The 15351-nt window shown below is 33.4% G+C and overlaps 1 protein-coding gene across 1 annotated transcript in view; it reads left to right on the plus strand.

The window, feature by feature from the left end:
* LOC126975066 (leucine zipper putative tumor suppressor 2 homolog) overlaps positions 1-15351 on the plus strand; it is a 156762-nt gene that overhangs the window by 6362 nt on the left and 135049 nt on the right. The window contains exon 2 of the mRNA XM_050822870.1: positions 10577-10693. Coding sequence (XP_050678827.1) covers positions 10592-10693 — 102 coding nt within the window. The 5' untranslated portion in view covers positions 10577-10591. The remainder of the gene's footprint in view (positions 1-10576; positions 10694-15351) is intronic.

Here is a 15351-nt window from a genome sequence, read left to right on the forward strand (position 1 = left end):
TTCACTACGAGGTATCCTGATCAGTTAGTCGAAATAGCTGGAAATGCTTGGTTTTTCAGTAGTTCTACACCTCATAATAGAAATTAAAAGGTGTAGATAGTACTTTGTTCATTCTTCATGCCTCAGGGCCCCACAAGCCAATTGTCTCCAAAACGGTACAAAGATGTATGATTCACTGTGGCCGACATATTGGTGACGTTTGTTGTTTTTGGCTGCCGTAGCAGCAGCCTCAGCACCTACTGAAGGAGCCTGGGCATAAGAAGAAGCCAGAGTATCGACCTACAGCAGTACTCTTCCCCGCGCCCTAGGCGCTTGGTTCCTATTATCAGGACGCTTGCCAACGCAACGAGCAAATACCATTTGGCCCTAAAATACCTGTCAAATAATGAACGGTAGGTGACTTCATTGATGCTGGCGTGACGAACTGATACGGCCTGCTGAGTTCAGGCAGGATAGCCCGTGACATCCTAGAGAGTCTACCTGCACGCAACATCGGCATTGATGTGGTTAATTTTATTTTATTCCTAGCCGGAGCGTTACGCATTTTATGTATTTTTTTTTTGAAAATTAGGGACGAGACGAGCAGGACGTTCATCTGATGGTAATTGATACGCCCTGCCCATTACAATGCAGTGCCGATCAGGATTCTTGAAAGACCCAAATATTCTGAGCGGCACTACATCTGCGCTCGTTACCTTGAGACATTAGATGTTAAGTCTCATTTGCTTAGTAATTTCACTAGCTACGGCGCCCTTCAGAGTGAAACTAAATAATGCTTACACATTACTGCTTCACGGCAGAAATAGGCACCGTTGTGGTACCCATAAACAAGCGGGCACCCTGTGCAAAGCACTGGTAAAATCTGACAGCAACATTGTCAGTAACAATTTCACGTTATCAAGTAGCCTCCGAATGGGCGCAGAAAGCAACGCTTGTAGCCTAAAGCCGGACTCATTTTGTCTGTCAAAAGACGAGCACGCTCTGTTCTGTCGGTAGATATTATCAAAAAATCACCTTTGGAATGTTCCCCACATAATATTGAATCAGTCTTAGATAAATAATTTAGATTTATCAAAGTTATATCTTAACAACTTTCATATTATTATCTATTCGTGAATAACAGTGGTATAGTAACACAAGTATGCTAATTAACGGCCTTGGTTCATTAAATAATAAGTGGCAGTCATTTATAATTTGTGCGTGGGCACTGGGCGGTGGAATCTCCTCATTAATCCGCGCTTTTTTGTTAATAAAATACGAGAATGATTTACCAATCCTGATTGTGTGTGTTTAATTTCCGGTTTTTTCATACAGCGAACCTGGTGTCATTTGCCCGGGAATTTGTGGCTTGTTGTTGAGTCAATCGGACGGGGATGAGTTGTTTTGTTAGTGGTTGTGTCACCACTCATAAATTTCTTAACAATATGTACCTACCGGGGAGATTCACAAACAAAGGCTGAAACGTGGTTTTACATTTGTAAACGGTAGATCATTGCCCCGTCCTCTACTTCATATATTCATACCCGCAAATTTTTTATTACACTTTGAGTATTAGGGATTTTTTTTTTGCCTTGTCTTCTTAGATTAACAATGTAATGTGCCGCTTATAAATTCATTTATATCAAATATATAATATCCAGTAAGCAATGGCACGGACCTTTGATATAAAATAAGTTTTTCCAGCAATCCGTTTAGATTTTAGAATGATTGTTCTAAATCAATGCCGGTAGAACGAATATTAATTAACTTTAATGTCAAAATAAACTGAAAGTTTGCATTCGCTTATAAATGTAACTGTTAACAAATCCAGAAATGTTGACTCAGTTTGCTGAAAGTTCTAGGCGACTAACGCCTATTTATTTTTACGCCTATTAAAAAAAAACGGGACGTTATTGCTGTTTGGTAGTATTTTTACGAAACGTATTTTAAAAGTCTTTTTGCAAATACAAACCACCATGGCATTTACCTTACGGATGAGAAGGTTTCCGACAGCTATTCATCCCTATACTTTTGCGTGCGGACATGTACTATAAAAATAAATTATTCACCGACGCCCGACGTAAAATATACATCACATACACAGTTGCCATCTGAAAAGCAGGGAGCCTTCCTTGAGAAGAACGGAAATGTAAGTCATTCATTGTTTTAAATGTTATTACTTATAAATAACTCCGATATAAATATAGGGATTTATCGTCCGACAGGACACGAGTAATGTTCTTGGCTTTGATGTCAATGTGTACTTACACCTGCGTATACACGGATATTTGGATTTTTAGTGCCTTAATTTTAGAGAACTTACTTTACAAAGTTTTAAAGGCTGTAAATCCGTAATAAAAAGTCAAGGTTATCATGGATACAACCTTAGTTACAACATTTTTATGTAATAATATAATATATATATATATATATATATATATATACTTAGTTATAGGACTTACAATATTCTAGCCTACAGACTAAAAAATCGTGCGAGTGAGAACATTGACATAACGTACAGCAAGTTAGAACAGGTAAGCGAATCTGTTGTGACTGTAACCGTAATTTTAATTGGCAAGTCGTAAACAGCCAGCCACTCTTGACATTAGCTCCGAAGTATTTTGAATATTAAATGGCATCGAAAAGATTTTTTTTTTTAATCATAGTGTGACTTTTCACTTTTTTGACTAGATAAAACTCTACAGTTTTATCTTTAAGAGTCCATCGGTCGATTTTACATCAAACGCAGTTTTTAAGTAGTTTTTAACATCGACGCAAACATTACGCAGGACCAAGCATAATTTATGTTTAATTTGTCAGCACTTAGGTCTCTATGTGTTTATTACACAGTTAATAAGAACATATCTATGAGACACTGTATCTTATCGAGTTTATTCATCTGTTGTTGCATTTATAATTGCATACTTGTATACGACTTGTTTGTGAAGCCCAGGTAATCATTAATTCCGTTATTTAGCTTCGGGTTTCTAGGACAATAGTGGCTAGTAATTCTTGCATGTAAATTAATCCGTAGTAATATTTTAAGAATTTCTTTGAACGTGTTAATCTCTGGAATTACCGTCGAGTTGGATTCGATTATTTTTTGAACGTGCTAATCTGTTCGCTTAGATGTTTGTGGTTAATCTTTGGAACTATTGGTCGGATTGAATGTTTGAATATGCGAATCAAAAGTTTAAAAAATCATTCAGTCATTTTTGATCTATGAATCAGTCGGATTCGATGTTACTTACAACGTGCTAACTTTTAGTACTACTTAGTCGGATTGAATGTTTATTTGAACGTGGTTATTTATGGAAGAACTATTTTTTAAGAGGGTCAAAAGTTGGATAGACTTTTTTAAACTTATTAGTCTTTGTAATTACTACCAATCGAATCGGGTGTATGTTTTATTCTTCTCTCTCAGAGCGCCATCTAGTGTATTAGAAATGATATCAAAAATAATTCTAAAGAAATCAATTTTGAGAAAATAAATGCCTTTTATGCCTTTTTATTGAGCCGATTTATGGAACTATATTTCACTAAAATAAGATGTTTGTTCGATCATGTTAATCTTTACGGCTTTTTACTACCAGGCCTTTTAGTGGAGTGACTAATCAAAGTAGTCTGTCTCAATGTACCTACTAGTCTTCTATTACTCTTTGAAGGCTATGTTCCGTGAAAGGGCTAATGCAATATTATTATTATTATATGTACATGATGTGTATATATATCTAACCTAAAACAAAGAAAAGGCAGTCTTTGGGGACTGTCGACAAAAGGCATAAAATGTGTAAAATAAAATGCATTTATTTTCTCCAAATTGATTCCTTAAGAATTCTTTTTGATGTCATTTCTAATATACTAGACACTCCTACCGCTTCGGAAACAAATGGCGCTCTGAGAGAGAAGAAGCGGCGCAAGTAACTCTCCAACATTCTTTTTTTTTACACTCTTTTTAATCAAATATACAATATTGTTCTGTCATTGCTATAAAAATCATAATCTACTCCTCGGCTGTCGGATCACTTAGATATTCAGATGTGGAGTAGTAGGATTTACGACAGAGCCATTTTTTAATAAAATATTTAAATTTATTTATAGATAATGCCTGGACAGTGTCTGGGACTTTATTACAAAAGTGTTATACATTTAGTGTTTACCCTTAAAGCTAATAGTATCTTATGAAGCCTTCCGTTCCGTTCCCGCCCGCTTCCCTGGGCGAATTTTAAAAGGATATAAATTATTGAAGGAATCTTAATGGTTTATGGCTAAATATTTTTCGAATTCCAACGTTCCTTCAATAATTTATATCCTTTTAAAATTCGCCCAGCGAAGCGGACGGGAACGGCTAGTGTTTTTATAAATAGAAAAATAATAAGTTGATAATAATATGTTGTAAGTATTGGCGCGAATGTGTGCCGATATTTTTATTTGTTTTAGTGACAGGTCTTTAATTAAGTATAATGATTAAGGATTCGCATAAATTAACTCGAAAGTTGAATGTCGAGAATATAATGTTACACCGCAATATTAACTGCTTAGCTTTAACGTTTTAATTTGCAACATTCAAGTGTGAAAGAGTTTTAACAGGTTTTTTTTTATAGTGCTGTTGAATTTTTATTTATTAATAACATATTTAAAAATATGGCTTGACAATGCTCGCGTAATTTTTCTGTAATCATTTGCTTGGAATCATACGCGGTGGTCCATTCCGCGATAATTGTGAAATGATGCTTTAGTTGGTACGCTTCTTGTACTTTATTATTTATGGTTTATGGTTTAAGAATCTTTATTTCTCAAAAGAATTAACAATTCACTTACTGAGAAAACTTAAATTATCTTAAAAGTAAAAAGTAAGTAATTTACGTACAAAGCAAACGAGTATGAAAAGTAACAAAAGAAAGATTTACTAATATCTAATAGTACAACAAAATACAAAAACACACTAATAATATGAGAATCGGTGAGTAGTCACAATTACAATTAGTCACAAACCACTACGAGACGTAGACGAGTGCGTACAGAGCGGACGTCTATGCAGTTATTTATAAAAATTATAAATTGTGTTCAACTAATTACATATTTATAAGTACAGATCTTAGATTATTTATACGTGTAGACTATGACAGCTGTGAAAACCTCGAAAAAATAGACTTTAGAACTAGCCTCTATTGTGAGCAATTCACGCACACTAAACTTATATTCCTGGCCTGTTTTTATAGGTTGAGAAGCAAGAGACTCTATCTAGACGTATAAATTATCTAAGGTAAAGATTTAGTTATGTAGGTATTACCAAGATACTTAATATAATATAAGCATTCACTCTCTAAATCGTACAGTTTACTAACATGATTAGTTATAGTTTACTAGATAGAAAAATATATAAAACCTTGATTATGGCAGAATACTTCTAAGTCTTTCAGATAAGTTTATTATAAATCAATCTCTTCACATATAATATATGATCAAATAAAACTATGATTACCAGTAAGTCATTTAACTTGGCAGGCATCATTTAGCATTGCTATGGCTTTTAAATAAAACACTTTTAAAGAATTAAACACAGTTACAATACACGCGTTTTAATCCTTTATAAGTGCTTTATTTCAAATTGTAACACTCACGTTTTTCAAAGAAAATACTATTGCTATGGCTAATTATTTGGAAGAGACTAAAAATGCGCTTAAAAAAGGATAGAATGCGTGCACGAAGGCGCGGGTATCAGTAGCTAACTTATGAGAGAGAAATTTTTAGATGCGCGCGCATCACTGTAACACTTAAGTAATAGGTTGAAGTTGGTTCCTAATTTGACGTTTGCGTCATTCGTTAATTTTTTTTGGTTTATTCGTCCATTATTAGGACAGGCAAAGGGTTCAAGCCCATACAGTCGTATTCATTATTTAATAATTTAAGTCAAAGCCATCTTTGCAAGATTTATTGCAGGATGAGATAGAATTGAACGAGGAATAAATCATTTTAATGATTTTTGCTTCGTTAGGCCAAAGAAGTATAAGTAGTTCTTGCGTGAACAGATAAGTACACTTTTTAAATGTGTGTGTGTGTTTCGGTATAGGTGGGGCAAATTAAATACAAGGAATCAATATTTATTATTTTCATAATCGAATAATGCGTTAAACATACTCAAAACATGATTTATAAAGTGGTTATAAAGCTTATTTACAACGCACTATGAATAGGTTTTAGAGCTTCTCATAGATATAATTTTGTAAGTAAACTTTTCAATTTTATATTAACGATCGGCAACAACAAGCGGATGTTATTCATTTAAATAATTTTATTTTTTAAAGGATTACAACGATGCACGTATAAACCCAGAAATCTAACGATTTTTTGTTCTATGTTATATGTTTATTATAGACGTTATAATTTTGATTGTGTGTATAATTGATAAATATTTCGGTTCGGTTTCTCCTTAAGCAGCGGGTCAAACCGAAGAATATTTTTATTTTTTGTCTGCGAAGCGCTTTTCTTTTGCAGCCAAAAATATTTGCAGTCTTTTTAATTAAATCTTCTTCATTACCGATTTGACCTTCAAATGACTGCGCAATTGTCAATTGTAATATTGCCGGCCTTTTATGAAGGTTTGCATGTGGAAGTTTCGACGCAGTCAGGATTAGGGTAATGTTTTCTAAAATATATATTAGGTCTTTACCTATGAAATTGCCGTTTTGTAAGAAAAAATTTAAACGAATTTGTTTCATGTATTTTTTATTTGTATTATTCGAAGTAACCACCCATGCAGTCAATGCATCTTTGCCAATGCAGTGGCTGTTTATTGATGCCATTCTTAAAGAAATCAGCAGGAAGGGAGGCAACAAATTCTTCAAAGGCATTTTGTATTGTCTCTCGGGTATTGAATTTTTTCCCGCCAAAAAGTTATCCAAATTCTGGAAAAAGTAGTAGTAGTCTGTAGCCGCAAGGTCTGGTGAGCAGGGCGGATGACGAAGAGCTTCCAACCCCAGTTCTTGCAACTTGGAGACCGTCTGCTGTGCAGTATGAGGTTGCGCGTTGTCGTGCAGGAGCAGCGGAGACGAGCGATTGACCAATGCTGGTTGCAGATGTGCCAGCTTCTCCATCATTGTATTCAGTTCTTCACAGTACGCATCTGCAGTAATGCTCGACCCGTATGGTAAGAAGCTGTGATGAATTGCACCGGCGCTAGACCACTAAACAGTGACCATCAATTTTCTAGGAGTAAGTTTTCGTTTAGGGCATTGTATAGGTGCTGAACCAGGATCCAACTAACATGCTGAGCGCTTGCGTATCAAATAGAATCCATATTGGTAGCTAACAATGCGGTTCAAAATTCCTTCATTTGTGTGTCTGTTGAGCTGTACAAGGCACGTCTCAAGGCGTACTTCGCGCTGGCGATCATTGAGTTCGTGGGGCACCCATTTGTCAAGCTTTTTTACCTTGCCAATTTTATGAAAATGGACCAATATTGTTTTGACGATAACGTCGAAAGCTGCTGCTAATTCAGCCGTAGATTGTGTTTCATCAGCTTCTACAATCGCCTTTAATTCGTCATTGTCGACCAAAGTCTTCGGACGACCGCGAGGTTCATTTTTCAGGTCGAAATTTCCAGAACGGAAGCGAGCAAACCAATAACAGGTGGTGCGTTGGTTTGTAGTGTTAGCTCCGTAAACGGCGTTGATGTTGCCTGCCGCTTATGCCGCGTTTCTGCCACGACGGTACTCATATTCCATAATTACTCGAATTTTTAACGTATCCATGATGACGAAATAGATTGAAATGCGATGAAAATGTAACACTAATCAATAAACAAATGGCTACATTTGGGAAAAGAATTCCATGTTTTTAAAATAAAATTAATTTGAAATTAGAATTCTTAGCCAAACAATAATTATTTTGATTTGAGATGGCCAGTACTGCAGAACGGCAATTTCATAGGTAAAGAGACCTATGAAATTGGTCCTCTCTTAAAATCTGATATTTTATAGTACAGCATTATTCAATATTTAAATTAAAATTACGAATCATGTAAAGCAATTAATAATAAACTGTAATCGCAATAAGCCAGTATAATATTAGTTGCTATGTACTTACTTATCCTATGGTTAAGTAAGCTCAATAATTTGACAAGACAGTAATTGATCGAGTCTTAAACAATTAGTAAATCAGGTGAAATAAACGAGACAAATTTAACTGTTTAATATGAAGTTACGGATCATGTTTCAAACTTAATGTTGCTATATATTCGCACAATTTATTTGGGTATAAATAACTACTGAGCCGCTTTTAATTGGCTTTGTTTGATTGTGACACCTTTCAAATTTGAAGATATAGATAACCGGCCTTACACATAAAATTGGCATAAATTATATATATATATTATCGTTATAACTAAGCATAAACAAAGAATATGTAAAATGTTTACAAATAGACATTTTGCTGTTGAATGGTTTATTCGGAGGTATAACGTTTTCCGCGTTTATTTGCAAGGCAGCTTGTCATTCGGAACACTTCAGAATTATCATTGTATTGACAGTGTTGTCAACGATATTGTAAACATTTTGCATGTTCTTTGTTTATCATCAGTTATAACTTTATACTAAGTTTATTTGTAAGGCCGAACATGTTTTAAATCACAGAACAGCTTAAAAAGATAACACTTTAGTCGTAGAAGACGTAGATGAACGTAACCACAGAACTGGTGAAAGAAACCTCTTTTTGTTTTTTCGTTTTTTTTAAGCTATTGCATAGCTTCTATCGCGGGCCTTGAACGAGGAGATCGAACCCAGAAATTCCGTAACGAAAATAACCTAACACCCCACTTACAGTTGCCGTGGAACAGCGGTTATCACGTATGCATTTTGTGCAGAAGGTCCTAGGTTCGAGCCTGGGATACGTCATGTTTTTTTTTAATTTCTTTATTTTTTTTATCAAGTGTTTTTAATTTTTATTAATATTTACATTTTTCCGATTCCAAAATTGGACGAGGTAGAGCATTTTATTCATCGCACTTTACTGGAGTACACTGAAGAAGGGTCGAAAATACTTGGTACAAATGGTAATAAATTTCCACTTATTTTGGCTGGCGACTTCAACATCAACTTCGCTGATAAAAAATCAGAGCGGTTGTCAACTTTTCTTTCGAAAATATTGAATTTGAAAATGAATAATGATCCACAAGAATCCACAACAAAATATGGGACCACCATTGACGCGGTATTTTCCAGATATTTAGAAGATTCAAGTCTGAAACTATGTTTCTTATGTCAGTTACCATAAACCTATAGTTTCAATGATAAATATTCCTGAATAACCTACATGTATTGTAAGATAATAAAAATATTTTGAACAATATTAACTTCTCATTTATTTAATAAAAGAAAAAAATCTGTTTTCTTATCCGGTCACCACGCTCAAAAAGTGTAACTTCAATTAATATCAAAGAAAAAAAACAAAGGAAAAAAATACTGCATAAATAAAATAAATAAATAAATTATAATTGCATAAGTTGATAAAAAATGCTATGCAATAGCTTTACCGCGGCAGTCCCCGAGTGCCACACGTCTTTTTTTTTGGAATGGGCTGTTTTAGTGATCAGCGGTTTCCTCTTGTTAGGCATGAAGAGGAGCTGCATAAGCTTCCAAATTTGGAAATACTAATTAAGTATAAGAAGTTCTACTTTAAAAGAAATTCGTTCCTTATTTTTGTAAGCATTCTACGCTCGGGACCCTAAAGGAGGATCAAATTACTTTACTCGAGATTAAAATAGTGTTGCGGTCGTAGTAAAAAATAAATAAATATAATAAAAATATTTTTATTCAAAATAGGATTTAAAATCACTCATTGAGTATCAAAAAACTATCTCCCTTTTGAAATGGTATGCAGAACTGAGAAAAATGGGCACAAGAAACCCCACTGGGTTTCTTTTTTCTTCTTAATTTTGTTTCAATATAATATGTAGTTTCTATCATATACTAAAATTTGTAATTAAATAGCCTGAGAGCCGTTCGCTCCATTCCCAGTGGTATCATTAAGTAAATCATTTATGTTATAGTAATATAGTAACCTTTACCACACAAACGTTTTTTAACAATTCTTTTCAATTTGGTAACACTTTTATTTTGTATTTTTTCTGGGATCATGTTGTTAAAGCATATACATGGCCGAATAAAAGACTTACTAACTCGACTTAACAGAGTAGCAGGCATAAGGAGTTTTTGTTCGTTCCTCGTGTTAATAATTATGATTGTCGCAGTTTCTAGCAAATTTGTCAATGTGCTTATGAACATAAGAACATAAGAACATAAGAACATAAGAACATAAGAACATAAGAACATAATCAAGAATATATTGAGATGCATCAGTTAAAATGTTTATATCTTTAAATTTTTCTCTTAATGATACTCTGGGACCTATGTTATAATTTTTTTTAATTACATATTTTTATTACTTTTTATCACCCCCTACAAGGAAATTATTGCGTGCAACATATAAAATAAGAATAAACCTTTATTTATTTACATACAATTAAAAAAAATGGCCTATGTCCAGCAGTGGACGTCTTCCGTCTGATGATGATGATGAACGTTAACTTTTGTTTCAGTGATGTGCTGAAGCCATGGGACACAGCGAAGGTTTTCCGCGCAGGAGTCCGCGACGTTCACCTGATCTGCCGCCACTGCCGCCACCCATCCAGCCATGCAGTGGCTTCCTCGGCAGCGTGAGTACCTTTATTTATTACAAACTAGCTAAATCCGGCCTTGTTTTGTTTTTTATTTTGTTTTTGTGACTTGTGACTTATTCTCATATTATGCGTTGCAGCACCAGATTGTGTCAAATTGTATATAAAATACGTATAAAAGTTGTCAATGTGATCGGTTAGAAGTTGATGTTCATTTACACCATCTCATGGAAATTTACAATTCCGTTGATACAAAATTAAATTTGTATTATATATCTATAGTTATAAATTAGGTATATTGTTATTTTTGTAACGAATGTCATAATCTATTATCTCAAATTATAAGTACGATATCCTACTAATATCTTCCCTTTCTTGGCGTACGTCCGTGTAGAATGGGATGTCGCTATGCCAACTTAATGGCTGACAGGCTTCCTGCATGTTTCAGTATCAAAACTCTGTGTTAATGATTATTCTCATATTAAACATTTTATTGAGATAAAACCTTTAGTTGCGAATGCAACGGGCAACTACTAGTTTATTTATAAAATAATAATGATGAAGAAGGGAACTACACAAACTGTACTGCCAAAGGAATCTATACATTTACTATATTTATCTATATATTTACATTTTACATATTATATTGTAATTGAAATGATTTGTAAATCTATACTAATATATAAAGCTGCAGTGTTTGTTTGTTTGTTTGTTTGAACGCGCTAATCTCTGGTACTACTGGTCCGATTTGAATGATTCTTTCAGTGTTGGGTAGTCCATTTATCGAGGAAGGCTATAGGCTATGTTTTTTTTAAATTAGGGATCCGTAATAAAATTGCTATTTTGTAACACAAGGTGTAAAACCGAAAACCTGTTTTTGCGTGCGCTGCAAAAACTATTGACAATAGAACAAAATGATGTACAGGTTATAATATAGGCAATATTTTATTACTTATAAAACTATAGCGTGAATTATACTTTATATGGCAAAACAACGTTTGCCGGGTCAGCTAGTCTTGATATAAAAGAGTAGCTATGAGTTTCTTGCTACTTCTTCTCATTAGCTCAACCCTTTACGAAGTAGCGGTAGATTCAATAAGAAAAATTTTTTTTTGACATTCATGAGTGTCATTTCCGTGACCTTCGTGAATAAACTGATTTTGATTTGATATCAGCACAGCGTGACATATCATTTGTATTAAATATTTATTCTATCCCGCACGGGATATTTTATTTTACGCTAAAATCGGGACGATTCACCAAAATCGGTTTTCCTGCATGGCTGAACGCTGATGCACCTTTAATCTACATTTTTCTTGACTTTATTCTTGTTATTAAGTAATGGCTTCACTATCGACAGTTTGAGGTTAGTAATAAATAAATGAAAAAATGCCTACCGTATTTATTAAACAGCTTCGAATAGAAACCAGTTAAAGAAAACATAAAACTAAACTTAAGAAATATTTATTATCAACACTGCCTTAAATTTTTTTTTTCTATATTGTTATCAATATATATTGTAGATTACAATAATTTACAATCGTATTTAAAATCAATGATCTTATAAGCAACAATGTATTACAAAAAACTTGATCCTGCAGACAAACTGCCTTAAAAGGTTTGCGGGGCTACATGTTAGCATAAGATTCTTCCTGTCAATGATTAATATTATAAATAAATAATAAATTAATTGATAATTTGAAATAAGAGGGTCATTGTGTTAGCTAGATTCAGTTCACACGGCGCCGGCGTCTCAATTATCATAAGCCACCTTCCACTTTCAACTATAACTGGCTTTTGTTTGTAAAACAAGCACAATTTCTGACCGAGATATCGATCCAAATGATTATATTGGCTTAGTTCATTAGAACTTCAATAAATTATACACTTAAATATACACATTTATTTTAAAATATTCTTTATAAAACTAGCTAGTTTACGTAAAATATTTTTTGCTGTGTCCACCTATTTTTTTTTACTGTTTTTGGTGAATGATGTGTAGAATTTTAATTGGATCTCAGGATCACATAAATAACCTGTATTTGTTATTAGATTATAGTTTTATCCTGTTATCTGTTATTGTACCTAATTGTAAATAATAATAATAAGTTTCTTTTAAAGGCAAAATTACCCAGTATATATATTATGAAACAAATGTTGGTGCAATGATATTTTAATACATTAATATAAAGATAAAAAGTAAAATATACACAAAACTTATAAACTATATAATAATTTATATAACTAATAAATAAATAAATTAGGAAGGTAAACGTCTGAGCCTTTCTTCGTTAAAAGGTAACCTATTTTTCAAAATTCTTTACGTCATGTCATGTCTAACCTCTAATGTGGTTCTACTAAAGTTGACCTATTATTGGTCTTTTAGATTTTTTTTTAGTATTTCTTTAGATTCACCAGTGGTAATTACAATATTACATTTGTAATTATGCTAAGTTACAAAGGTCTCATTACTAAATGAATTAATTACCTACCTTTTTAAGGAGTTCTAAATTATTACTACTAGTGATGTGTTAATTTATGACTAGACTATTAGTTCGTATATATTTCTCCTTTATAATAGAACTAGCTGTTACTCGCGACTTGGTTCGTATTTAGCAGTGTAACGATATAAGTTGGTGTTCCAATAAGGTAACATGCATATTATATATACGAAAACAATCACAAAAGTATTATAGTTTATATTGGCTCGTAAGAAACGTCTTCGTTTGACCGTTTTTTCTCCGACTTTGCAAATCCAACTACGAAGAAAATGTTTTTTCATTTTCCGAATTGATGTATAAGCCTATGACACTCACAAATATTGTGGCATTATATTGGTAACAGAATAATTATAAGTTAAGATAAATAGTCAAATAAAACAATGTTTTGTACATTGTTTCTAGTTTTTAGTGTTTTTCACAAAATTTACTTACATTAAGCATAGACAAAACAAATCAACCCACAAATATGACGTTTTGAACAGCACCAAAATATCACGAGCTCATGAGACGCCCACATCACGGCCCTCCATGATGATACCCTTATCATGTCCATAATAAGCTATACATGCTGCTTTAGGCAACTTTTCTGAATGAGGACAAATAAATCATTGGATCACCGCTGTTCATGTTTTCTTACAAAATCAGACCTAGCGCAAGCAAATATAAAAAATCCGTTTAAATTGATTCCTACCGTCAATTAACATTAATAAAAAAGTAAGTAGGTACTATCCTCACCATTTTAATGCTTGTCATAATAATTTGGACCTCACAGAACTTTCTTCCACTCACCGCTCATCACCAAAACTCCTTCGGCGGTGTTTCCAGATCTAGAAAAATAAGCACGTAGGTTTTTACATCCTACTAGATGATTCCCGCGACTTCATCCACGTAGATAAAGTTTATTTAAAAATATTAAGCAAGTTTGGAGTTGAAAATTATCTCGTGTCCTATTCCAGTTCCGGTTCCCGTTTTCGTTCCCGTTCCCAACATATAATATGAACATTATTTTGAGGAAGATTGCTATGCCTAAACTAAACCTATTGTTGGTACAGTTATAGCTCATCGACGTGAATTTCAATTTTTCACAAATTCCGCGGTTTTTCAGTCGTTTCCCAAGCGTACACTCTATCGCTGTACAAAATTTCATCACACTCGATTCAGTATCTCCAACGTAAAAGCGTAACAAACAAATTTACGTTCACATTTATAATATTAGTAGAGATTTATTAAAAGCCTCCTCTTATAAAAGTTAGATCGTTTTATTGGTGAAGCAAGAGAGAATGGATATATGTTTTTATTTGCCAATTTGTAATTCATTAGAGTGGTCGGTCAAGTTTTATTAAACTACATAAGAAATTCGGAGCAATAAATATAACTTTTCCTTTTAGCACACAGCACGTATGTTGAAAAAATTAAGCTGTCATTTGTCAAAGTCACTGTCATGTTCGTTTTAACTACACATTATAGTTTTGTCACTAATTAATTGACTGCGGCGTCGCTTTTGATGCTCTGTGTGACCGGAAACTGACGCACGGAAAAAAATATATTTTTTCAGAAATATTATCCAAAAGTTTAATAGGCATAATTACGCACAGCAAATATAATTTAAATTAATAGATAGGAAATCCTCAAACTTAGACTGAAACTTCTATTTCGTATTTCACAGTGTCAGATTTTGGGTGGTTGTTTGACGGAAAGTTCTTATAAATTACGGAAGAATATCCGATTTCCCAAACTTGATAACCAAATTTTGCAGCCGTTTTTGAAACAAAACTTAGATAAGAAAGTAATATTGTACAAATCTAATTTTGACCAGGAAATATACAAGAAATAATTATTATTCGTCTTTAACAATATGAGTGTAAATATTATTTTGTTGCAATATACCACGAACAATTTCATAATATATGAGCCGTTGCGACCATCTGTCTTACTTTGCCAACTTTCTGTTGCCAGCTTAAAAGGTGTAACGGTATTCTGAGGAAAGTGATACGTAAATCAAATCGACGGAACTCGTCCCTTTCATCGGCCAATAAGCTGTGATGAATCGGCAGACCACGACACTCGGATGATACATGAGATATGAAATTGTACTCATTATCAGTACATTTGTATTTTCGTTTAATATATATAAGAAACTTGCAGTAAGGACGACATCTTTAAATCCATATTAATGTATACATATTTTGCCATATA

The sequence above is a fragment of the Leptidea sinapis genome, chromosome 34, assembly GCF_905404315.1.
Source record: "Leptidea sinapis chromosome 34, ilLepSina1.1, whole genome shotgun sequence".
Lineage (NCBI taxonomy): Eukaryota > Metazoa > Arthropoda > Insecta > Lepidoptera > Pieridae > Leptidea > Leptidea sinapis.